Here is a 27,958-nt window from a genome sequence, read left to right on the forward strand (position 1 = left end):
TATGAGCGTATAAGGGTTGGAGCAATAGCACAGCAAGTAGAGCGTTTGCCTTTCACGTGGCCGACCAGGGGTTCGATTCCTCCATACCTCTCTGAGAGCCCTGCAAGCTAACGAGAGTATGTCACCCACACGGGAGAATCTCTCAAGCAACCCGTGGCATATTCGATATGCCAAAACCAGTAACAACAAGTCTCACAATGGAGACATCACTGGTGCCTGCTCGAGCAAATTGATGAGCAATGGGATGACAGTGATAACAGTGATGAGCATATAAATGTTACAGACTATGAAGAAATAACATGGTTTTGAAGTGAAACTCTGAAAGTCCATCTTTAATGAACACTGGATCTTTTTGAATTGAAGACAATGGAGAGATGAGGGGAGGAGAGATCAGAGATAGCATCTCAGGAAATGGATAAAGAGGGAAGGAGTAAACAAAGCCCTATATGGAGGAATTTTCAGACAAAATCATAACAAAAGTAGGTGATCTATTCTTCTCACAGAGGAACAAAGCAGAGCTTGTAAGAAGGGGGCACAGAAGTGAATCCGCTAGCAACAGGGGTAGTATCAAGGTCCTTGGGATCAACCACAGATTTCAAGTTGAATTTCTGTAAAATGGTGGTCAGGAATAAGAACAGTTCCATGCGGGCCAGGCTTTCTCCTACGCATGAGCGTTTACCTGAAAAAAGGAAATACAAGAAAAGCTAGTCCTCGAACACTGTTTCTGGCTGTCAGTTGGAGAATATGCAATAATTATTTAAAGAGTGGTTAAATGGGTGAATAAAAAAATATGATGCTTTGACAAATGGATGAAAAGTGTAATACACACACACACACACACAAACACACACACCATACATTGCCTAACGGCTTATTTTAAAGGTGTTCTTTCAACGGTTATTGAGATGAACACAAAGGAAGAACTTTGAAAAGTCATTTTATATTATAACTCCTGCTTTCATATATAAGGGTTCCATTAATACTTTTCTTGAAACAAATACATTACCTGTGTTATCTGTATCTAATTTGATATTATATAATGTTTGCTGTTTCTAATTTGATATTAGATGATCTGTCCATTTTGTCTGACTCTTTTTCATACTTTAACAGAACTCATGCTAAATAACTCCAACATATCATGATATTTCAAGTTTTATCTCACACTGTTTCATTTTATAAAGTGCAATTTTCTTATATTTTGTCTTTTAAAAAAATTCTTTCTGAATTTGGAAGAAATGAATAAATTTTCCAAAATATCAGTGATCTGACCTAATAATGAAGGTGTGTAGAAAGAGGGAAAACTGCTTAGACCATAAGATTGTGTTCTTGATCATGAACAAAGAACTATTCTACCAGCCCTAGAGTGAGCTCTGTGTATTGTCAGCAAATCCATTGTCAATTGACTGCTGATGTACAAAGGAAATAAATTTTAATACCTGCTGAAAAAGCCATGAAGTAGTCACTTTTCTTAAATTTTCCACTCTCATCCAGAAAGTGGCCAGGGTCAAACATCTTTGCATTCGGGAATTCTCTTTCATCATGCAACACAGAAGTCAGTGATGTAATTATAGTTGTGCCCTGGAACAAAACACAACTAATCTGAGTCATAAAGTATTTGTGGAGCTGTAAGAAATGTACGAGGTAATATTAAGCAGCAAGGTGTTCCTCTTCAATAAATGTTAGGAAAACTGGATACTGAGATGCAAAAGAATCAAAGTAGCCCACTGCCTAGCACCATAAATAAAAATTAATTCAAAATAGATTATGGTATAGTATATAAGACTAGAAACACAAAACAGATAGAAGAAAAACAGGAGTGGGAATATTGGCCTATGGTGTCTTTGTTTACTTAATTGCAAATGGCAGAAAACAAAAGTAAAACTAACAAACATGATTACATCAAACTACAAACCTTTTCCTAAGTGAAAATAACAATGATAAATGATGAGGCACCCTAATGAATGGCAGAATATAATTGCACACCTTCCATCTGGTAAAGAGCTGATATCCAAGATTTATGAAGAATTCAGGAAACCAACAACAAAAAAATTCAATAACCCCTTTTTACTGATCAAAAATTATTTATAAAACTTAAAATTAAATATTTATGCCATGTATAAAAAATAGCTCAAAATGTATTAAAGACTTGGCTGTAAAACTTAAAATCAAAAATTATGTTGTGAAAAGCATTGACAATAAACTCCAACATCAGATCAACATGCACATCACATCAGAGATGTCAATTCCAATGACATAAGAAACAAAATTCAAAATAAATTAGTTAAATTAAACTAAAATCCTTAGGACAGTCAAGGAAACCACACACACACACACACACACACACACACACATACACACACACACACACACAAACGGCAGCTAACTGACTGGGAGAAGATATCTGGACAACATTTATAGGACAAGGGACAATTATTCAAAAGATATGAAAAGCTTACAACTCATCAAAAACAACAAAGAACAGGGGCCAGAGAGCACAGTTGGGAAGGCTTTTGCCTTGAATACACCCCACCTGGTTAGATCCCCCACACCTCGTAATGGATCCCTAAAATCCATCCCCAAAATCACTCCTTTCCAGGAGTGATCCTGAGCACAGAATCAAGAATAACCCTGAGCAGAGCCATATGGGACCTAAAAACCCAGAACAAATAACAACAACAAAACGTCAAAACAACTCAATTTAAAAATGAGTACAAGACTTGATCTTCAAGCCTGTGTTTTCTCCTGAACACGTTTCTCTTTTGATTGTCTCTACATTTCTTTACTTGTTTATTTCTACTCTGGTGAAGCCTCTGTTCATTCTTGAAAACATTTCCCTCTTTCACTCCTCTTACATCTTTGTAAGCAGTTTCATTCTATAAAAACTACCTAAAATATAAGATAAAAATTAATATTAGCAGAAGATTGAATAGATGTCATTCTAAGGAAGACATACAGGTAGGCACCAGATATGTTTTTAATTTTTGCAAATCTCTCTGTGTTCATTAAGAATTGGATATATATAATGTGAAAAGGAAAAATGGTAAGCAGAGGTCAGTATAAGAATAATAAATTTTACCTTGGGAATGATGTAATTTCTGAATTTAATATCCCGGGTCACAGCATGGGGAAGGTTGAGAGGGACGAGATCAATGAATCTCTGGACCTCGTGCACCAAGGCATCCATGTAGGGCATGTTGCTCCTGTCCTGCATGCAGGGGCTCCGGTGTCTGCCAATCACACGCTCAATCTCTTCCTGGGCTTTAGCTGTAATACACAAATCATGACTCAGAGAAAGAAAAATTTAAGCTGTGTTTGTGTACCACTTCAAGGATGCATGAAATAGGCTTGTGAAGTTATCACAACACCATTTTTGTGTCAAGAAGTGCACTTAGACATAGATAATTCTATTATACAGATAAATATCATTACCTATAAGCCAAACAAGATAGTCTATACCTACCTATTATTATAATATATGACAATACAAAGGAAAATGCAGGAATGTTTTTAAATAGAACAGAATTACATCAGAAAATTCAATCAGAAAATTAAAGTCTTGAATCACACAAAGAGAAATCAAACATTGTTTTAATCAGAATTAAAAATGGTTAAAAACTAAATTATAATGTAACTATATGTAGGTGTTGAGTTTTCATTTTTTTGTATTTACTATTTATATCTCTTATCTACCAGATTGGCTGATCTAGAGGTCACCTCCATCCTCAACTCCTATTTCCAGATTCTACTTCTCCAATATGTTTACACCAAAAGTACTATCAGAATCTTTATTTCAATGTCATTCTGATTACGCAAACAATGCACCCAAGCAATATAACCATAATCACTTTGAGTACTTACTTGTACCTAACCATATCTTCCAATTCAATTCTAACTTTATACAATCTCATTTTTTAATTATTTCCAAATAGGAACATATAGTTTCAAACCCACAACAATAATTTTTCTATAGAGCCCTCCTTGCTAATACAGAAATTAGAGGATAAAATTACTTTATTAAATAGAGGAAAATGGTCTTTGATGGAGCATATCAGTTAACTTGAAGGTTAGTACTTAATCATTTCTCTAAAGCTCAAAGTTGTCTGTGCCCTGGCTGTATACATTCTGTTGCTGACACTTGCTATTGTATTCTGTAAATACTCTACTTCTATTTCAATTACTTATTTCACCAAGACACACTTTAGTATCCCTTCAAGTTTTTGATAGTCTTCAGATGCAATTATTAGATAATGTTGTATCAGCAGTATTTTTTTTCTCAGTATTTAGGCAGACTGAAAATGTCTGTTGTAATGAGGGTCTTCTGGGTCTTTCGTTACTGTCTGCTCACATGGATGAGTTTTGTTTTTGCATTGTTCCTAATACTCAGTTTCAGAGACATGGCACATTTGCTTGTCCTATTCCAAGACTTCTCTCACAACTGGTTATGATTTTAATTGTTCTCCAGGGGCACTTGCTACCCTTGGAAGTTGGGTTTGGCTGAGCTGGTATGGACACATGCTTCCTCAGGTGTGCACAGATATGGCGTCAGGGTTGGAGTCGGGTTGCTCACACCAGAGTTCCAGATTTGCTCTTTTGGTGCATGTTGGGTTCTGGGTCACACTCACCAAAAGCTGCACATATGTCTCTTTTACAGATTTGTGTGTGTATGTGTGTGTGTGTGTGTGGTTTATTCCTACTTTCAAGACATTGATATATGAAAACAAACTAACATAATGTCTAGAATTGCTTCTATGGATACTTGATTTATGTCTCAGCTTATGATCTGTCTAAAGAATATTCCATGTACACTGTAGAAGACTGTGTACTTTGTTTTTCTGGGGTGACTCTCCCTAATACAATCTTGTATACCTAAAAAAATAAATAAATAAAATAAAACTCAAAGTTGTTAAATGTATATCAAACACACAATTCAGTTGATACGATAAAATTTTGTTTGGTTTCTGGCCGAAGCAATGGTACCACAAGTCGGGTACTTGCCTTGTATGCAGTAGACCCATGTTTAATCCCCAGCACCCTATATGGTCCACTGAGCACCGAGCAAATGTGGTCCAACCCAATGCCCCTATTTTTTTTCACTTTCTAATACTAAACACATAGCTTCCAACTGTTTTTGTTTGTTTTCAATTAATTTTTTTTCTATAAGCTAGCGCCACTACTCCAAGCGGCTTTCCACATGCTCGGGACAAGTCTGAAACAAATTCCTGGACCGAGTAGCAGCGACACATCATTATAGAGGGAAATAAATATATATGCGTCTCGGAGAGCCCAGCAAGCTACCAAGAGTATCCCGCCCATGCGGCAGTGCCTGGCATGCTCCCAGTGGCGTATTCGATATGCCAAAAACAGTAACAATCACAGGTATCATTCCCCTGACCCTGAAAGAAGCCTCCTATTGTTTGGAAAGACGAGTAAGGACAGCCTGCTAAAATCTCAGGGCTGGGACGAATGGAGACAGAGACGTTACAGGCGCCAGTTCGAGTAAATTGGTGAACAACATGATGACAGTGATACAGAGATACAGTGAACTTAAGAAAAATCTGAGGTGATTTCTCAGGTCTCTGTCGTCCCTACCATCTCCCCTCAGTACATACCCCAATTTTGATGTGTTCTTTTCTAGGTCTGACTTACTGACACTTTCATTCCCCTTCAAAAGTTCTCTGACCCCATGACTTCCTATGATGCAATTTATGACTTTAAAGTGAGAAAGGGATAAGAGGGGAAAAATTATAAAGCACACACATTTGAAGATGCATTTCTTTTGATTGCTATACAACTTAATTTCCAAATTTAGAGTACAGTTTCTAAATTTGAGAGATTGAATTTTTTTTCTTTTTTTGGTTTTTGGTCACACCTGGCGATGCACAGGGGATACTCCTGGCTCTGCACTCAGGATTTAACTTTTGGAGGTGCTCAAGAGACCACATGGGATGCTGGGAATCGAACCTGGGTCGGCCGCATGCAAGGCAAATGCCCTACCCGCTGTGCTATTGCTCCAGCCCCAGGGAGACTAATTCTTAACGTTTCTTATCAGCTGTGCATATAATGCTTTCCTTTGCATTGTGAGTTTGGCTGAGTGTTGTTGGTTCATGTGCATGCTGTCCCTGTGGAGTAAACCTCTCTAATCATATGAGGGAAACAATTACCTGATGAAAGGAGTTGTGGTGAGGCTTGGAAAGAGTACAGCAGTGAGGATGTCAACAGGCCCCAACTGGGCTAGATTTCCTCCACCACATTCTGTTCAGGAGGCCAAGGGCCAAGTGCATCAATACTATTCGGATCCTATGGACACCAAAGCCACCAGGTGGTGCTCCGGGGCTTTCAGAGTTACACTGAATGATGCTTGGGGCACCATGTGGTTCCTGGAATCAAACCCAGCAAACCCAGTCTAGTGCATACTAATCATGCTCCCTAACTGCTGTACTATCTTTTGTCCCTGAATTTGACTTTTTTAAACATATCCCTTAATGTTTACATTTTCTCCAAAAAACACTAGTTTTCAAAATTCCCACTTAGTTTTAAGAAAACTTCCCACTTTCTTACTATGACTTGAGAACAATATACTTTCAGAATTGTATATATTATTTATAGAGCCCTAGATCTGTAAATAAACTACCTTCTATTCAAAGAGAACTTTTCATAGAAATCTAGTATGCTGTTCCAGTTAATTGATGCTGGTTATGGCTGACACAAATAACTCCCCTTGAAATCCAAATCATCATTTATTACTTTTGATATTGCCAGTAGTCAGTGGTATCTTCACCTTTCTTAGCACTTCATCTTCTTGTATTATATAAAGATTTCCCATCATGATGTATAGCACTGTGGTCCTGTTGTTCATCGATTTGCTTGAGTGGGCACCAGTAAAGTCTCCATTGTGAGACTTGTTATTACTGTTTTTGGCATATCGAATATGCCATGTGTAGCTTTCCAGGCTCTGCCGTGTGGGCGGCATACTCTTGGTAGCTTGCCAGGCTCTCCAAGAGGGGCAGAGGAATCGAATCTGGGACGTGCAAGGCAAGCACCCTATCTAGTGTTCTATCACTCCAGCCCTCCCATCATGATACTTTCATTAATTTGATCATACAGATATTTATTTACTGATGCTTTCTAAGAAGCAAGATGGAAATCACATCTAAACCTTGCAAGATATTTCTGCACTCCATCCATCTATTATATTGCTCATACCCATGACCTCAGGGTGCTTCAGCAGGAGGAGAAGAGCGTATCTCAGCGTAGTGCTTGTTGTCTCTGTCCCAGCTACAAACAGATCAGCGGCTGTGATAGTCAGATTTTCAAAAGTAAACTCCAAGTCTTTATCATGCTTTTCCTAGGGATAATTTGATATGATTATTTGATTTATGATTTTTCCAGAACTAGTAAATCCAAAAGAATTTATTCTGTTATAAAATTAAGTCAACATATTAAAAGTTTGCAGGCTTCTCTGCATAAATTGAAAAGGTTATCCTAAAATTATGTTGAAAGTTGAGGGACCCAGAAAAAGCAAAACAAACTTTATAATGACAAAGCTGGGCCAAGCAAGAGTACAATAGGTAGGTTGTTTCCCTTGCAGAGCTGATCCAGGTTAAGTCCCCAAGAGCTCATTTGGTTCCCTGAGTCCCGCCAGGAGTGATCCCTGAGTGCAGGGCCAGGGGTAAGCCCTGAGTACAGCCTGGTATCGCCTAACATTACCCTGTTATCCTGGCTGAAAATAAAAAATGAGAAAGTTGGGATACTCATGATTCTCAATTTAAATCTTCCTACAAGCAAGCAACTATGACTATATTTTCAGTCAACTCATTTTTAACCTGATACAATGCAAATTCATGCTAGAAGAATTGTCTTTTTCAGTTCAAGTAGCAAAACTCATACTTACAGATATCAATACCAAATTTTGCGTTTATATCATTTTATACCACTTTATATGAGTAGAGGTTTCTCTCTTCCATCCACCAATTCACTCCCAAGACTCAGTTCTATTCCTCCATTCATACAATTTGGCTATTTGAAACTCCCTTAACTAGTTTACACCAACAATATGTTAAATTTTATTTCCAATCCTCACTTCTATTCCTCCATTCATACAATTGGTTATTTGAAACTCCCTCAATTGTTTACACCAACAACATATTAAAGTTTATTTCCAGTTATCAGACATACAGAGAACTCAGAAAAATTGAAGTTTCGGTTTAGTCTTCAATATTAAGTGTGCCACAATCAGGATCCACCTTCAATTATGGAATGATATTTAGCATTTTGTAACTTATTCGTAATTTGTTGATTCTAGTTTACCTGAAGTGTCATTCTCTCCTCCCAACTCCTCCACCACTATAAGTGCCTAAACAACTTATACATTCCACTTATCCTAACAATTTAATTTTACTTCTTCTGTAATATTTTGTTTATATTAATTTATGCAATAAATAGCAAAAGACCTTGTCAACATTAGTTGCCTTACACAGAATGCTTCCTCGTAAATATAGCACTCATTGTTTTAAGTACAACACGCTTAATAAACCAAATAACTAAACTACCAGTCACATTTTACCTCTTGCATTTTGATGAGGAAACAGTCAATAAAGTCCCGAGGATTATTAGTGTCCAGAGATGCTTGATGTTCTTTTGTTTTCTCAAGAACATAATTTTTAAAAAACTCAGTATTTTTTATTACTTTGTTATGACTTCCAGGGAAATAGTCAATGAGAACAGGGAAAGTATTACAAAGCTAAAAGAGAAAACAATGATTTATTAAAGTTTTGAGACTTGAGTATTTCATAGGGGTGCACTCCCCTGGTGCTGGTCAGTGCTTACTCCTGGTTCTATGCTCAGGGATTACTCCTGTCAAAGCTGTGGAACAAATAGACAAATAGGGCCAGCTATGTGCAAAGCAAGTGCTTTAATCCCTAGCTGTCTTTACAGTCCAATGAAAAGAAAATGATTAATGAAGACATACACCACATGACAAACCTTGGCCAAAAATTTTAAAAGTGTTTTGTGTCTTAAAAGGAAATTTTGTTTCACTCATTCATAATTTATACACTGATAGTTGTGTTTGATGGAGAAAATTCTGACAAGCAGATCTAGATCACAATTATTTTCTATATTCATACATCATGTTTATAATATAAAGCATCTTGCATTAATTATTTTATTGTTTACTTCAGTTCCCTATACTATTGAAATTCTGGATGACATAAACACTAAGATTCCCATCATGTGGGTAATAGAGGTGAAGGGAGGATGAGCATCCTGATATAGCTATAGTTTTGTACTGCTTTTTTTAAATCCTGTCTCATAGCCTCAAACAGAATCAGTTAATTTAGAAGTGGGAAAATCCTGAAGATACTATGCAGCACCTTTCAATTTTATCTTCACAGTAACTATGAGTAGAGTAGTTAAATTAATCTCTCTGGTCATATCACATGGTTTAAACAGAAGGCAGACATCTTATCTAATTACAGCGTAATACTTGATATTTGTTTATGGTTGGAAAATCATAAACCCAATTACTTTATCACTCGAAAATAATTGCCTGGAGGGCTTCGGAGTGATAGTACAGCAAGTAAGGCATTGCACGCAATTAACGCAGGTTCAATCCCTGGCATCCCATATGGTCTCCCAAGCCAAGAATAATTTCTGATGGCAGAGCCTGGAATAACCTCTGAGCATCGCTGGGTGAGACCCAAAAAAGCAAACAAACAAATAAATAAATAAAAAATAATTGCCTTGATCATTAGGATATAAAAAAGAGATCATCAAAAAGGGCAGGAGCAATAGTAAGCACATAGGGCATTTGCCTTGCATGTGGCTACTGGACTAGATCTCCATCCCAATTCGTCCTCAGAGCACTGCCAGAAGTAATTCCTAAGTCCAGAATCAGGAGTAAACCCTGAGCATCATGGGACTCGACTCAAAACCAAAAAAAAAAAAGAAAAGCATCAAAAATTCTCACTTTAGTCAGTGTTATCTGACATCATGTGTGAACCCTAAAATTCTCTTTTCTTAAATAAGATATTCTCTTCCTAGTTTAATTCTAGCAACTAATATAATGATTTGATAAATGTTGATTAATTATATTATCTATGGATAAAGGAAGTGTGGATTTCCTTTAGTGATGTGCACATTTTTTAGGAAAATACAAAATTATTTTGTGAAAGCAAGACTTTGGGCTTTTGTAGGAAAAAAGAACACTTAAAAGTGCTAATTATCGTGAATTTCTGTTTCTTATTCTGTACAGAATTTTTCAGTCTATATTTAAAGTGCATTCTATGAAGCTAAGCACTGAGTAGAAATTGTGGTTCATATATTTACTTCATAGTTTGGTGAACTAGATGTTTGGACTTGGAGAAAACAGCAAACATTATGATTAAATAGTAAAATCATTCAGCTTGTTCTTCAAGCCCATGTTCTCCCTTGAACATGTATCTTGATTATCTCTATGCTTCTTTGTTTTCTTATCTCCGCTCTGGAGAAGCCAATGTTCTCTATTGAACAAGTACTACTCCCTCTATCTCTCCCTTCACATATTTCTAAATAAGTTTCAATAAAAAACTACCTTGCTTCACACACACACAAACACACACACAAAACCCCCACAATCCTATAGAATTCTCTTTTTTCACATATGGGTTATATAGATATATAGAAGGGAACAGCAAAGGATCAAAGGCAACAGAACAAAAAAGTTGGTCTCTTGAACTGATTCAACCAAGGGGTGAGGGGTAAGGGTGAATAAGGGGCTACTCAAGGACATTTTGGGTGGGACAAGGGGAAGAGGACATTCTGGGGGAAGGGATGGTACTGGAATATTGTATGCATGGACAAAAGTGCCATGCATGGAACAGTGTCCATATGTTGGAACAATGTATGCTTAAGAATATCATCTTCAAGTGAACAATGCATAGAAAACAGTAGTATAAAGCATGGAGAGCAAATAAAACTCAAAAAAAAGAAAAGAAATTTACACTCACTTGCAACCATAAAGAATTGAGAATCCTGAAATTTTCGTTAAATTTTTCCATTAGACTTAGAAAATGTGGATCTCTATAATCAAAACGATGCTGAAATATAACGGAGCAGATCACATTGCAGGGAGCACAACCCAGGATAAAAGTAGGATCACAAGGTGATGCTACAGAAGAATAACAAAAAAAAATTAATAAAATTAAACAATGAAAATACAGACATATGCTTGTTGTAGCAAGAAAAAGATCATCACTAGAAACTTAAGAGCGACATCTTACATATAAATTCCTTTAACAATAAAATATTTGACAAGCATAAACAAACAAATCACTAATGGCTTACAGTAAAAGCAATTCTAAGAGTAAAATTTATAAGTGATAAAAAAGCTACGTCAATAATAAAAGAAAGATGGGGCAAGAGAAATGGTACACATGCATTGGACCTAGTCCAGTAGGTCCAATTTCTGGCACTGTACATCAATGTACAGTGCCCTAGCCAATGCCCTAGCATCATCAGATATATCTCTGAAGCCCCAAATCACCTCCAGGGTTGACCTCATGGTCTCTAGCCACAATGGTATGAACACCACCATATCCTCAGGCCCTTGCTCTGAACCATTCAATATATTTGATTTCAAATCACTATGAGTGCCCCACCTCCAAGCTCCATTTTGGGAGGCCCTTCCTATATTCCAAAACAGGAGAAATAAAGATAACAAATAAACAATGTAACTTTTTTTCTCAAGAAACTAGGAAAAGGACAATTATGCCTAAAGCAAAAAAGAATAGTATAAAGATTAAAGAGGAAGTAAATAAAATAGATTAAAAAAAACAATATGACACAGCAATGAAACTAGAGCTCTTTTTTTTTTTCTTTTTTGGTCACACCCGGCAATGCACAGGGGTTACTCCTGGCTCTGCACTCAGGAATTACCCCTGGCAGTGCTCAGGAGACCAAATGGGATGCTGGGAATTGAACCCGGGTCGGCTGCATGCAAGGCAAACGCCCTATCCGCTGTGCTATCACTCCAGCCCTGAAACTAGAGCTCTTTTGAAAAACTTAATCAAAATTGACAGACCCTGCTAGAGAAAATAAAAAGAAAAATTACTCAATTAAAATTGAACACTACTTATAACACATATGAATATTAATAATATTATTTAATAATAATAAAAATGGAAACATCAACATTATACAAAGTAAACTAACATGGAAGAAATGAAGTCCTAGATATGTAAAATTAACAGTACTGGATCATGAATAAAAAGACTCTCTGACAAATCAATAATGAATAATATACTCAAAGAAGGTTCAAATATTAAAGAGTAATGTCAAAATATTCATGTGTTAGGTACACCACCTATTCATGATTATTTATTTTAAAACAAACTATCAGACTTAAGAGAGAAACAGATTAAAAAATCTTTTATATTCACACTAGATGCACAAATGTGAGGTATACACAAACACAGCAAACAGATAAAACCTCTTGGTTTTATGCCTCGAATCTTCCCTACACTACATAATAGCTGGCAGCTACTACCTTAATGAAAACTGACTGCATCTGAAAATTTTCCAAGGATGTGATTAGAGAGGGTAACAGTTGGGCATTGTATCTATACCATTGGTTTTTCTCAACTCCTCCACCAGGCAGTGGGCTTCTTCTTGAACACGATTCTCAATGCTTCTCTTTCCCATCCCAAAATTTCTCAAGGTCATAAGAGAGAAGCGCCTTATATCCTTCCATTTCTTTCCATTGCTGTTAATAATTCCTACCAGAAGAAGAAATACAAAGTGTAAGTGAAGTCCTAAGAAAAAAAGGAATAAATCAAGAGGTGGCAGCTCCTTCAATGAGCACACACTTTTGATATCTGCCTTCCATCTTCTCCATCCTCATTAGTAATGCTACATGAGTACATTCACACCTACCATTTCCATTAGTAGTTCTATCAGCCAGTGGGAAACTGCCTCTTGCAGAAAATTCTTCTCCAAAATCAATCAGGGCCTCCTTCACTGTTTCATATCCATGCAGAACCACAGTGGGTTTAATGCCCAAATACACAGTGAACACAGGACCATAGACTTTTGAAAGCTGCAAAGAAGATGCATATGATTGTCAAAGAAGACAATCCGACATAATCTGAATACATTTTCTGAATTTAAAACGTAAACATGAGTTACTGTAGTAGCTGCCAATTAAGGATGACTAGGATATGTCAAACAATGGCCCAAGAAACAGTACACGGGTTATAATTAATAGCACTGTAGCACTGTCATTCATTGTCCATCAATTTGCTCGAGTAGGCACCAGTAATGTCTCCATGTGAGACTTGTTGTTACTGTTTATTAATTGCATAAATTAACTATCAAAAAACTACAACAGTTTTATTTCCCTCACTTAAGGTTTATTTGCTCCACAAATAAGGAAACAACTAAGAAATTTCTCTTCTTAGAAAGAGATCCCAAGGAGTGCTCTATCATCCCATTACAATAGTTAAGCTCACTGGGAACTGAGATATCCCAGTTGCCTAAGCCTAGCCAAACACGTCTAGTCCACTCCAGTCCACATCTGACTGTTAGCAACATGCCTATAGCCAGAAAGCACTCTGTGGCACTCCCAGAACCCAGCCAGCTAGCAAAGCATCTCCCGTAGTCTGCTGTGTTCCATCCAGCTACTTTTGGGCTTGTACTATGTGACTGAAGCATAGCTTACTCCTAAGGCCATTACTCCACAAATTCTCAAGCCACAAAGAGGCCTGTTTGACTGCAGCAGAACAGACGATAGGCTGTCAACATTAGATATCGAACTTCCGGTAGTCACTTAAGGCTCTTCGTCTTGGTTCTCTGGAGCATCTGGGCACTCAGAATCTTGACCCCAAATCCCCTATATCCTCACTAGATCTATTACAAATTACAGCACGACATCCCCTGTAAGTTTCAACTCTTAGTCTTTGCTTCTAAGGGATTCTGGGAGATTTGTATCTATGCCATACTTCAGGAAGCTTGAACTTGATATGAAGCCAACACAGTCTCTTGTGAATGTGCACCCTTGTTAGTATTCAGACTTCCTCAAACTTGAGGTACAGGAATGTCCAGCCCTTGGATAGTAGAGACAAGAGCCAGGAGGACTGGTCCATGAATGGAAGTCTGCCTCAAGTGCTGGGGGAAGAGGACAGCTGTGATAAAGAAGGGACCACTATTACAATGGTTGTTGGAAGGGTTCACTCTGGATGGGAGATGTGTGCTGAAAGTGGGTAAAGGACTAAACAGGATGGCCTCTCAGTATCTGTATTGAAAACCATAATGCCCAAGAGTAGAGAGAGAAAGAAGAAATGTGTCTGCCATAGAGGCAGGCTGGGAGTGGTGGCGGCAGGAGGGATACTGGGGACATGGGTGCTGGAAAATATGCACTGGTGGAGGGATAGTTGTTAGAACGTTATATGAATGCAATCTGATTGTGAAATCTTTGTAACTATGTATTTTACAATGATTCGATTAAAAGAAAACAAAAGGAGTACCATGTTATTGGACATCTGAAACCCAGGCTAGCTAGCAATCTTATTAAAACATGATAGGCAGGCATTTACAGGCATTTACTAAGTCAAACTCTTGGACCCATACCAGGACTCACTAGGTGATTTTCTGAACACATGATGGGAACCCATTATTTGCAAATTTGGTAGAGGCAAGTTCCACAAAAATGTGGTGCTATGAATCTTTACAAACCTTTGCAATCTCAATCACAAGACTGTACTAATGACCTTGCTACTACAGTTGCTGCCAGGTTCGGGAAAATTCAAATCCCTTAGTAGATTTGGGACTGCTGAGCATATTGCTGCTACTGGACACTCAAGACCCCAAATCCTCAACAACTTCTCAGGCCCACTGAATTTCAATGCTACTCCAATTACCAGGCACTAGCCTGGGTCTCAATCCAGGTCTCAATAGCAGCTGCAAGAAATTTATGACATTATCATCAGTCATCCAAGTCCAGAAATTACAGAATCACTGTCTGGAATTTATTGTGATGAATTCCCAATTACTATTGAGGACTTCTTGAACACAGGTCTTTCTTGCAAGCCTTATATAGCACAAGACATAATGAAAAAATTGAGAGACTCACCTGCCAGATGGTCAGAGACAAAATTCTGGGAAGCGCTCTAGCACATTATAGCTTTCTAAATTCCCTGATTAAGACTTCAAAGCAACTCGGTCAAACTCTTGGACCCTTGCTCAGTGAAGTGAGGACTTAGTGGAAGAGAACTTCAGTAGAACAAAGCATGAGAAAAAACTGAGCACATCACTAAGGTAAGGAATAGATAAAGTTTAAAAATAATCCAATTCTTTGGAGCAATGTATAACAGAGACTTTAACCGGAAAGCTTTGTAACTTTCCACATGGTGAATCAATAAAAGAATTTTAAATAAATAATAATAAAAAAAATAATCCAATTCAGTTATTCTCTGGTTTTTTTGAAGCATAGGGTCAAACATAGGACCTCATGTATTTAGGGTAAATATTCTCCCACAGAGTACTAATCCTGACCCTTCTTTACATCAACAATCTTCTTTGAATTGAAATTCATAAATCTATTTCTTAACTTTCTTTCCATAAAGTTTTGATTGCACACATTGTCAGGATTTTGAAATACTATGATAAATAGCAAAATAAGGGTCAACTCTTAGGACATTAGTTAGGGCATATTTTTTGCACATATGAAATCTTGATTCAATCCCTGACATCACAGGTTTCTAACCACTGAGATTTATAGGGTGCTACCGTAAAGTCCCAAAAGCACCACCATATTTGATCCTGGTGGTTTCCAGAACTTCAGGACCCAATCAAAATTGTTATCTTTGGGTCCTCGCATTCAACTCTATGAGCATCATTATAGTATAGAACCATGGTGCTGCTTAGTAACAACTTTTTATATTATTTGTACTTTTCTCTTTTTTTTAATTGAATCACTATGTGGAAAATTACAATGCTTTCGGTGTTACGTCTCAGTTATACAAGGCTGAAACAACCATCCCTTCACCAGTGCCTATATTCCACCACCAAAAAAAAACCCCAGTATACCTCCCATTCCTCACCCCCCCCACAGCCCCTCCCTGGCCTGGGTAACTGATAAATTTCACTTTATTTCCTCTTTACTTTGGTTACATTCAATGTTTCAACAAAAAAACTCACTCTTATTGTTAGGAGTTCCCCACTAGAGTCAGACCTGCTGTGAAGAGATATGAGGTCTCTGTGAAGCGAAGGCAGCCATGTGGTTTTGGATTTCTGTATTTTAGCAACTAAGTCCAGGGAAATTTCTTCCAGGAATAATTGGATCATTGCAAGCTTGTATCTCTCATCTGTGGTCCTCACACTATGACAGTCACCACGCCACCCGCCCCCTCCCCGGCAAGGAAAAGGCGAGAGAGAAAAACCTTTCCCCTCCTGAGCAGGAATGGGGCCTCGGCTTTGATCTATCTGGAGACATTCTGCAAGGAGCTGCCGATACCAAAAGTAGTTTAGCTGCCCTCTGGAGTCATGCTCGTGCAGCTGCGGTAAGGCCCCACACGTGCAGCCTCCGGGATCTTATTTGTACTTTTCTTAATAAATTTCCGCACGGTAGAGCCTTGCAACCTACCTGTGGCGTATTTGATAAGCCAAAACCAGTAACAAGTCTCACAGTGGAGATTTTACTGGTACACGCTCGAGCAAATCGATGAGGAATGGGATGACAGTGACTTAAATTTATTTATTGAATCACCGTAGAGCAGTTACAAAGCTTTCGGGTTTAAGTCTCTGTCATACAATGACTAAACACCTGTCCATTCACCAGTGCACATTTTCCACCACCAAAAACCCCAGTATACCCCCCCCCGTCCCACACCCTCCCTCTACCTGTGTGGCAGATGATTTTCACTTTATTCTCTCTGTACTTTGATTACATTCAATATTTTGACACCAGACCCCACCATTATTATTTTGGATTTTACCCCAGCACTCAGATCTGCCATAAAGGCAATATTAGACAATTTGTAATTTTTTTAAATTTTATTGAATCAGTGTGAGATAGTTACAAGCTTTCATGTTTGGGCTACAGTCACAAAACGATCAAACACCCATCCTTCCACCAGTGCACATTCCCCACCACCAATTTCCCCGGTATACCCCCTTCCCCCACCCTCCCACTGCCTCAATGGCAGATAATATCCCCATACTCTCTCTCTACTTTTGGGCATTATGGCTTGCAACACAGACACTGAGAGGTCATCATGTTTGGTCCATTATCTACTTTCGGCACACATCTCTCATCCCGACTGATTCCTCCAGTCATCATTTTCCTAGTGATCCGTTCTCTATTCCATCTGCCTTCTCCCCTCCTCTCATGAAGCAGTCTTCCAGCTATGGGGCAATCCTCCTGGCCCTTGTATCTACTGTCCTTGGGTGTCAGCCTCATGTGATGTTATTCTATACTGCACAAATGAGTGTAGTCCTATGTCTGTCCCTCTCTTTCTGACTCATTTCACCTAGCATGATGCTCTCCATGTCTATCCACTTATAAGCAAATTTCATGACTTCATCTCTCCTAACAGCTGCATAATATTCCATTGTGTAGATGTACCAAAGATTCTTTAACCAGTCATCTGTTCTGTGGCACTTGGGTTGTTTCCAGATTTTGGTTATTGTGAACAGTGCTGCAATGAGTATATAGGTACAGATGTCATTTCTACTGTGCTTTTTTGCAGCCTCGGGATATATTCCCAGAAGTGGTATTGCGAGGTCATAAATTACTAGCTCAACTTCTAGTTTTTGAAAGACTATCCATATTGTTTTCCAGAAGGGCTGGACCAGTCGGCATTCCCACCAACAGTGAAAGAGCGTCCCTTTTTCCTCACATCCATGCCAGCACTGGTTGATTTTGTTCTTTTGAATGTGTGCCAATCTCTGTGGTCTGAAATGATATCTCATTATTGTTTTGATTTGCATCTCCCTGATGACTGGCAATGTGGAGCATTTTTCATATGCCTTTTGGCCATTTGTAATAAATGGGGAGAAGAAATGAACAGACAAATTATATTCTATTGCTGATTATGAATAGCATATGATATCACGCCCTTACCTGGTTCTCCATTGTTCTCTGGAAAATGATAGTCATTGAGCCACCAGGGGAGCCAGCAAATAGATGGCACCATTCCCCAACTGGAGTGACCCGGGGCTGGTAACCTAATGCAAAGTCCGGATGCATTTTTGCCAAAAGCCACTGGGTTCCGAGATTTGTTTCTGAGCCTCTGGGATCATGGCTTTAGCCCACGTCAACCATCTTAAGCAACATACTATCTCCCTGTTTGAGTGCCTCACATATCTTAATACAGTGAGTAAATTTTGAATTGGAACTTCAAAAAAGATGAGGTAACCTGGTTTGCAGCTGTCAGGGAAAGCTGTTGTAAGCATACTACTTTCAAAATGTAGGTCTTTAGTAGGTGTGTTCATCTTTATTTTTCCTATTTTTAAAATGGGAATAGGCAACTCTCCTACACACACACACACCAAAATAGAATTCAGAAGCTGGATTGTATTGTACTGTATGGATAGTACAGATAGTTGTGTGTTTGTCAGGCATGTGGCAAACCTGGATTCAATTCCTGGCATCCTGGGGTCTCCTGAGTCCCACCGAGAGTGATCCCTGCGCAGAACCAGTAGTAAACCAGATTACTGCTGGGTGTGGTGAAAACAAACAAAAAGTACACTTTGGGCACTCAATAACAGAATGATAGCAGTCTTTGGCACTTTAGAGATGGTAGAGGTGCAGTAACTTTATATATCATATTCATAAATGTTAACATAATAACTATGTTACCTCAGAGTCTCTTGCCCGCATGTCTGGCTGTCTTCCCTGGGGCCCCTCAGAGGGGATGGGCTCCAGCTTCCCTCCCTGCCCTGAGCAGACCTCCCAGCAGCCGAAGATCACCAGAACCTAGCCATAGCCATGCTCAAGGCCCCTCTCCACACGTTAAGACAAGCCTCACACATGAAGGTACTGGTAGAGGATCCCAGGTGTGTGTAATCCCATCAGTGGCCAACATCCAGAGACTTAAAAGCAAGTTCCCAGAAGCGCACGATATCTTATAACCTACTTTTCACTCTGGGAGAAACTAGCAAGTGACTGAGAGTTTCCTGCCCACATGGGACAGCATCACAATCTTCCCATGGTGTATACATATGCCAAAGCCAGAAACAAGCTGGATCTCATTCCCCTGACCCTGAAAGAGCCTCCAATGCTGCATCGTTGGGAAGGCTGAGTAGAGGGAGGCTTCTAAAATATCAGGGATAGGACGAATGGAGAGGTTACTGAGACCGCTCGAGCAATTCAATGGGATTTCGTGATCCTGATCGTGATGGTACCTCAATAGTTACATAAATAGATGTAATATAATAATTACATTATATTTATTATATAATAATAGATATTATTATAATAGAGTTCTATCATCCAACATAATAAAAATTGTGATATTTTATTTTTATAATAAACATACTTATTTTTATTATATAAATATAAATAATAATAAAATGCTGTATTTTATTATATAATAAATATATTAACTTTGTTATAAATTTAATGATTTATAATTGTTAATAAAATAATAAATGAAATAATTTAATAAAAATAGAGATCTATCATCCAACAATTTCTTTCTTGGGTATTAAGGGCATAAAATGCAAATGAGAAGATATATATGCATATACATATATAAAAAAACACTTGTTATTTACAGACAATGCAATACCACTCAGCTACAAGGAGGAAAAAAGAAAAGGAAATCTTACCTTTTTCTACAACATGGATGAAATTGGTGTAGGTGATGTAAGCAAGATACTCAGGAGAAAGATATATACCAGAAGTTCTCACTCACACACGTTATATAATGAAGCAAGAAGAGAGAAGAGAGACAACGGCCAATGCAATCAAACCCTTAGATTCTCCTGACAGAATTGGGGATATTGGTATTTTGTTGACAGGTATAGTGTCTTATCAATGTGGTCCTGAACCCAGGTATGTGGGACTTTGTGACTGAAAACGCTGGATTCAACAGAATCTGGAACAGGGATCCTCTGCCTGTATCCCTGTGCTTCCTGGCACTCAGCATTCAACCCATAAACCAATTCTGGCTGGCGCCAGATAATTTTATCATCAGCCTTGATCCAGAGTCTCATGTCCTTCTCTCCGGAATGAAGCATAACACGACGACACACACCGTAACCATGGCCCCAAACCCCACTCCATGATGCTTCATTCAGGGTGCTCTGAAGGGGGACAGTGAGACCCCTCCCAACCCCAAGGAACCCAGCCCTGTCAGCTGAAAACCTCCAGAACTCAACCGCTGCCATGCTCAGGGCCGGTCTCCACATGCTGGGGTGAGCCTCATCAAGAAATGAATGCATTTCTAGACCTCACAGTTGCACTGGTGGCCTCATGACAACTCATACCTCACACCACCCATACTCCAAGAGTACCAACCACATTTAATGGGGATTAAGTAGGAGGCAACCAATCTTAAAGGGAAATATTTTTTTAACAAATATTATATATATATATATTCACACAAGTCTCAACTTTCAGCAACACGTCTGATTTCTTATAGAAGGGCTTAATGGGCCCTGGGTAAAATATAATAATATTCACATTCTTTTTTTTAAGGAAACATTGTTGAAACATTTTTAGTGGTTTTTCATAACAAACAATACAAAATAAATTATTTTGTTTCTGCTCTGGGGGCAGAGGTTAAAGTTCAGGATGGAAACATCTGAAATATGGTGGTGGAAGGTATAATGGTGGTGGGATTGGTGTGCTAATATTAAATATAATCAAATATACCAAGCTGCTTTATAAAATAGAAATTATTTTTTAAAAATGTAGTCCTATATATAAGATTTCCACTCCTTTAACAAATGCTCCTTGATAAAAAGAATATTTAAGGGACGTTTAGCCGCTGCCCCGTCCTGCTCCCCGCCACCCCTGCCATCCCATCCGGCTCCCTCCAATCAGCCCTTTTCCCAGGTAATTAAGCGACTCCCAGCCACGCCTCCCAGGTGCCCCCCGGTTCCCACGCGGCTGCCCGGACATCGGACCTTTAGCCGCTGCCCCACCTCGAGTCCCATGACCCCCACAACGTAGAAATTGGGGCGTGGCCTGTATCTCGGGGGCGTGGTCTAAAAAGGGGGCGTGGCTCTGCTGGAGCGGCGGCCGATAATGAGGCCGCAGTTATTACTTTCTACCTTAGCACATCAGGTATAGTCTTTTTCTTTGAAAATTGCTTTAGCCCATCTCAATCACTTATGCGAAATAGCCCATTAGATTTCCTTCAACTTAAGAAAAACTATCAGTGAATAATAGAAGCTTAGCAAAACCTTTCTAAAGAGAACTTGGCCTTAAGTCTTCATTAAAGCCCCCACATCAATAAGGAAGAAACGCCTGAGTATAAGGAAGAACTCTAGAATAGGAACAAGGCTGCCATCAGCAATAGCACAAACAGAACCCCTCTTTCCCTCAGCAAGTGGGAGTAGGAATAAACAACTACAAACTTCCAATTCTATACTTCCGTAACAATATGAAGAAGCAGCGAAAATCCCCTCCACGAAGAGAGGGAGAAGAAAAGATACCAGAAAACTCAAATGTTGCGACACACATCTACGACCACTCAGATAAGGAATTCAGAGAGGAAATCTGGACGAGAGTCGACCTACTCCAAGCAACCATGGAACAGAAATCCAATAAATTAAGGGAGGAGATGAATGAATCACTGGAACGATCTACCAAAAAAATGCAAGAAGAAATGACAGCAGAAATTTCAAACCTATGAACGGAAGTCACACACAAATAAAGGAATCGGTAGATGAATTAAAAATCTCACTAGATGCCCTCAACAGTAGAATGACTACAGCTGAAGACAGAATCAGCGACCTTGATGATGAGCTGCAGAAAGCTTACAGACAACAACAAATAATGGCAAAAGACCTTAAAATGGCTATACAGCGAATCAGAGTCCTGGGGGATGACTTCAAGAGGAACAACATAAGAATCATTGGAGTACCAGAACCACAGGGAAGTAATCCCAATGAAAAAAACACAGTCAAAGACATCATTACTAAGAAATTACCAGAGCTGGAGAAGGCAGACATCCAGATACAAGGAGTCCAAAGAGTGTCAGCAAAAAGTCACCCAAATAAAAAGACTCGGAGGCATATCATAGTCAGAATGGCGGATGCTGTGGATAGAGACACAATTCTACAAGCAGCAAGGTCAAAGAAGAAAATCACATACAAAGGAGCAACCCTCAGATTTACAGCAGACCTGTCAGAGGAAACCCTCCAAGCCCAAAGACAATGGTGGGACATAGTGAAAAAACTCAACAAAATGAACGCCTCACCAAGAATACTGTATCCGGCTAAACTCTCACTCAAACTTGACGGAACCATACACTATTTCTCGGATAAACAACAGCTCAAGAACTTCATAGACTCAAAACCAAACTTAAAAGAAGGTCTACAGGGGCTACTGTAAGCTAAGGAAGAACCCCATAAGAACAACTAACCCCACAGAAAGATGTCACAAAACCCCATCACAATAATCTCACTCAATGTCAATGGCCTAAATGCACCTATCAAGAGACACAGAGTGGCAAAATTGATCCGGAAATTAAACCCAACATTCTGCTGCCTGCAAGAACCACACCTGAACAAACAGAATAAACACAGACTCAAAGTCAAAGGATGGAAAACAATCCTGCAAGCAAACAACTCCCTTAAAAAAGCTCGAGTGGCTATCCTAGTATCTGACAACATAGATTTCAGGTTGAAAAAGATTAGAAGGGACAGCGAAGGACACTTTCTATTCACCAAGGGATATGTACAACAGGAGGAAATCACACTCTTAAACGTATACGCACCCAATGAACTACCGGCTAAATACTTAAAACAACTCCTAACAGACTTCAAAGAGGACATCACTAACAGCACAATAGTAGTCGGAGACTTCAATACTCCCTTATCACCTCTGGATATATCAACAAGTACAAAACTCAGCAAGGAAACACTGACTCTGAAAGAAGTAATGGAAGAGTGATAGAAGGAAGAGCCTTATAGACCTATACAGGACTTTACACCCCCAAAAGAAAGAATACACATTCTTTTCCAGTGTACATGGAACATTTTCCAAAATAGACCATGTACTGCGCCTGAGAACATACATCAACGAAAAAGGAAAAATAGAAATTGTATCAACCATTTTTTCAGACCATGAAGCGCTGAAGATAGAAGCTAACCACACACCAACACGGAGAACCAAATCAAGCACCTGGAAATTAAACAACTCAATGTTGAACAATGAGTGGGTCAGGAAGGAAATCAAAGAAGAAATCAAAAGATACTTAGAAACAAATGAAAATGAGGACACGAACTACCAAAACATATGGGACAAAGCTAAAGCCAAGTTTAGGGGAAAATTTATAGCTCTCCAAGCATTCCTCAGGAAGGAAGAAAGGGCCCACATAGAGAACTTTACTTCATGGCGCAAGACCTTAGAAAAGGACCAGAAAAAGAAACCCAAACAAGACCGAAGGAAAGAAATAATAAAAATTAGAGCAGAAATTAATGACATGGAAACCAAAAAAAAATCCAAAAGATAAATGAAACAAAGAGCTGGTTCTTAGAGAAAATAAATAAGATTAATAAACTGCTAGCAAGACTCACAAAGAAAGAGAGAGAGAACCCTAATAAATCGAATCAGAAGTGAAAAGGGGGACATCATAACAGAAAGCAGTCAGATTCAAAAGATCATTAGAGACTACTTTGAAGGTCTATATGCCACAAAACAAGAGAACCTAAAAGAAATGGATGAATTCCTTGATTCCTACAATCTCCCAAGACTGAACAAAGAAAACTTAGAATATCTGAAAAGACCCATTAAAATTAAGGAAATTGAAAATGTAATAAAAAATCTCCCCAAAAACAAAAGCCCAGGCCCAGATGGATTCACTGACGAATTCTTCCAAACATTCAAAGAAGACCTATTGCCAGTTTTACTCAAGTTTTTCCAGGAAATTGAAAAAACAGGAACTCTCCCAAACAGTTTCTATGAAGCACACATCTCCCTAATACCAAAAGCAAATAAAGAGGTCACTAAGAAAGAAAATTATAGACCAATATCTCTGATGAACACCAATGCAAAGATCCTCAACAAAATATTAGCAAATACTATCCAACAACTCATCAAGAAGATCATACACCATGACCAAGTGGGATTCATCCCAGGGATGAAAGGATGGTTTAACATTCGGAAATCAATCAACATAATCCATCACATCAACAAAAGTAAAGATAAAAACCATATGATCATATCAAAAGAGGCAGAGAAAGCATTTGACAAGATCCAACATCGTTCATGATTAAAACCCTCACCAAAATGGGTTTTGGAGGAACTTTCCTCAAGATAGTCGAAGCCATGTACCACAAGCCTATGGCAAGCATTAACCACAATGGAGAAAAACCAAGGGCCTTTCCTCTAAGATCAGGCACAAGACAAGGATGCCAACTCTAACCACTTCTCTTTAATATAGTACTGGAAGTACTTGCGATAGCTGTTAGACAAGAAAAAGAGATTAAAGGCATCCAGATAGAGAAGGAAGAAATCAAACTCTCATTATTTGCAGATGATATGATACTATATCTAGAGAAGCCTAAAGCCTCTACTAAGAAACTCTTAGAAACAATAGACTTATACAGGAAAGTTGCAGGCTACAAAATCAATACCCAAAAATCCATGGCCTTCCTATATGCAAACAATGAGACGGAGGAAAGGGACATGAAAAAAGCAATCCCGTTCACAATTGTGCCCCAGAAAATCAAGTACCTCGGAACCAGCTTAACCAAGGAAGCAAAAGACCTCTACAAAGAAAACTATAAAACGCTACTCCATGAAAGAAAAGAGGACATGCGGAAATGGAAACATATACCTTGCTCATGGATAGGGAGAATCAATATTGTCAAAATGGCAATACTCCCCAAAGCATTATACAGATTCAACGCCATCCCTATAAGGATACCCGTGGCATTCTTCAAAGAAACGGATCAAGCAATCCTAAAATTAATATGGAACAACAAATGTCCACGGATAGCTAAAACAATTCTTGGGAAAATGATGATGGGAGGCATCACCCTTCTCAACCTCAAACTTTACTACAAAGCGGTAATAATTAAAACAGCATGGTACTGGAACAAATGCATACCCGCAGACCAATGGAGAAGTGTGGAATATCCCTACACACAACCCCACATGTATGATCATCTAATCTTTTATAAGGGATCAAGAGATGTGAACTGGAGCAAGAAAGCCTCTTTAACAAATGGTGCTGGCACAACTGGCCAACCACATGCAAAAGAATGGGCTTAGACCTCGACCTGACACCATGCACAAAAGTCAGATCAAAATGGATTAAAGACCTCAACATCAGACCACAAACCATAAGGTACATTGAAGACAAAGTCGGCAAAACCCTCCACGATATTGAAGATAAAGGTATCTTCAAAGATGACATGCAACTGGCCAACCAAGTGGAAACAGAGATCAACAAATGGTACTACATTAAACTAAAAAGCTTCTGCACCGCAAAAGATGCAGTGACCAGAATACAAAGACTATCTACAGAATGGGAAAGGATATTTACACAATACCCATCAGATAAGGGGTTGATATCAATGGTATATAAAGCACTGGTTGAACTCTACAAGAAGAAAACATCCAACCCCATCAGAAAATGGGGTGAAGAAATGAACAGAAACTTTCCCAAGGAAGTGATATGAATGGCCAAAAGGCACATGAAGAAGTGCTCTACATCACTACTTATCAGGGAGATGCAGATCAAAACAACCATGAGATACCACCTCACACCACAAAGACTAGCACACATCCAAAAGAACAAAAGCAACCGCTGTTGGAGAGGATGTGGGGAGAAAGGGACCCTTCTACACTGCTGGTGGGAATGCCGACTGGTTCAGCCCTTTTGGAAAACAATATGGACGATTCTCAAAAAATTAGAAATTGAGCTCCCATTTGACCCAGCAATACCACTGCTGGGAATATATCCCAGAGAACCAAAAAAGTATAGTCGAAATGACATCTGCACTTATATGTTCATCGCAGCACTGTTTACAATAGCCAGAATCTGGAAAAAACCGAGTGCCCTAGAACAGATGACTGGTTGAAGAAACTTTGGCACATCTATACAATTGAATACTATGTAGCTGTTAGAAAAAAGGAGGTCATGAATTTTGCATATAAGTGGATCGGCATGGAAAATATCATGCTAAGTGAAATGAGTCAGAAAGAGAGAGACAGACATAGAAAGATTGCACTCATCTGTGGAATATAGAATAACAGAGTAGGAGACTAACACCCAAGAATAGTACAAATAAGCACCAGGAGGCTGACTCCATGGCTTGGAGGCTGGTCTCACATTCTGGGGAGAGGGCAACTCAGAGAAGGAATCACCAAGTACAATGTGGTCAGAGACCATGCGGGGGAAGGGTGATGTGGGCTGAATGTGGGCTAGAGACTGAACATAGTGAACACTTAACACCTTTATTGCGAACCACAACACCTAATTAGAGAGAGAGAACAAAAGGGAATACCCTGCCACAGTGGCAGGGCGGGGTGTGGGGAGATGGGATTGGGGAGGGTAGGAGGGATGCTGGGTTTACTGGTGGTGTAGAATGGGCACTGGTGAAGGGATGGGTCCTCGAACTTTGTATGAGGGAAACAAGAGCACAAAGATATGTAAATCTGTAACTGTACCCTCATGGTAATTCACTAATTAAAAATAAATAAAGAAAAAAAAGTACATTTAATAAGTAAAAAAATAAATAGATTCAGGTGCTCTAATGCAGTGTGCTTCAACTACCAGTCCCTGATTGGGTGCTGGCTGGCAGGTATGAGAAGCTTGAAATATTCTAATGCCCAGGCTGATAAATTGCCCCTCTCCCAATATAGGGAATAGTGGCATCATAGAGGTAATTTAGCACATGCAGCACTTTATGGAAGCACAATTTTTCCAGCCTGTGTCTTCATAGGATATAGACAGAAGTTCTTGTTAACATTCACATGAATTTGGTTACCAACATTGGGTCCTGCTGATTACTTCTTTCTTTCAGTCAGTCAAGCTCTTCCCAGAGCAATTTATTGAAATCAGGCCCACTCTGTCACTTCAGAGTAAATCAATGTTCATTGTTACTCTTAGAAAAACACACTTTCTATAGTAGAGGAATGTGGCATAAAATCTATAATCACAAAACCCCTTTTTCCATTTATCCTGAACCAAAAATTATAGCAAATGACTGAAACAAAATTTTTGCCATAGTATTATATTGATTCTATCATACAAAACTCTAAATTTTTCTTTACCGACAAATACATCATTTCATTCTACTGTTTGTGATAATACATTGAAAATGGCAAAAGAAATGTGAATCATTTCAGGGAATAATTTTATTTGCATTGATTAATTTTAATAGTGTGCCAAGACTAGACATCATTTTAAAATTTGAAGCTAATTTATTTACCCATTTCATGTCACTGGAGGATCATAAAACATACTTACATTGCTCAGGGATTTGCTGACATTCTTAACATCTATCTGTAAGATATTTCCAATAATTGGGAGAGGAGTAGGGCCAGGAGGGAGACGTCCTTTCAGAGAGCTCTGTTTCCAGAATGAAAGGAGGAGGCAACAGGAGATACAGAGCACCAGGAACACAAGCAGATCCATTGAAGCTTTCCTACTTAGATAACCGTGAACCTCAAACTGAACACTCCCTACTAAATCAGCTTGTGCCTCTGAAGCTATGAAGAAACCAATTTGTTACATCCACTTTATAGTCTCTCCTGTGTGGACTCTGATCTAATAATACTGATTAAATGAAAATGTACTTT

At 38.8% G+C, this 27,958-nt stretch overlaps 1 protein-coding gene across 2 annotated transcripts; it reads right to left on the bottom strand.

Annotated features, from left to right (window-relative positions):
- Positions 1-497: 497 nt before the first annotated feature.
- On the bottom strand, positions 498-27,794 carry LOC101538594 (cytochrome P450 2C19-like). Of its 2 annotated transcripts, XM_055119012.1 has the most exons (9): positions 27,627-27,794; positions 12,910-13,072; positions 12,603-12,752; positions 10,986-11,146; positions 8,564-8,740; positions 7,204-7,345; positions 3,077-3,264; positions 1,437-1,578; positions 498-679 (listed from the first exon to the last, which is right to left on the bottom strand). In XM_055119012.1, the coding sequence occupies exons 1-9, from the start codon at positions 27,792-27,794 to the stop codon at positions 498-500; spliced, it is 1,473 nt and encodes a 490-aa protein (XP_054974987.1). The 2 variants fall into 2 exon arrangements, with proteins under 2 accessions (XP_054974987.1, XP_054974988.1); XM_055119013.1 differs by lacking the exon at positions 8,564-8,740.
- Positions 27,795-27,958: the final 164 nt, after the last annotated feature.

Source organism: Sorex araneus, chromosome 11, assembly GCF_027595985.1.
Source record: "Sorex araneus isolate mSorAra2 chromosome 11, mSorAra2.pri, whole genome shotgun sequence".
In the NCBI taxonomy this organism is placed as follows: Eukaryota; Metazoa; Chordata; class Mammalia; order Eulipotyphla; family Soricidae; genus Sorex; species Sorex araneus.

What these genes read in the sequence shown, in the direction of transcription:
- LOC101538594 (XM_055119012.1), bottom strand. Translation starts at nt 27,794, where the DNA reads ATGGATCTGCTTGTGTTCCTGGTGCTCTGTATCTCCTGTTGCCTCCTC. An exon ending in GGAGTTGAGAAAAACCAATG is followed by an intron (nt 11,147 to 12,602) that starts GTATAGATACAA and finishes ATTCTTCTGTAG; the next exon opens with CATCACCTTGTGATCCTACT. An exon ending in CTTCATGGCTTTTTCAGCAG is followed by an intron (nt 680 to 1,436) that starts GTATTAAAATTT and finishes TCCTTTTTTCAG; the next exon opens with GTAAACGCTCATGCGTAGGA.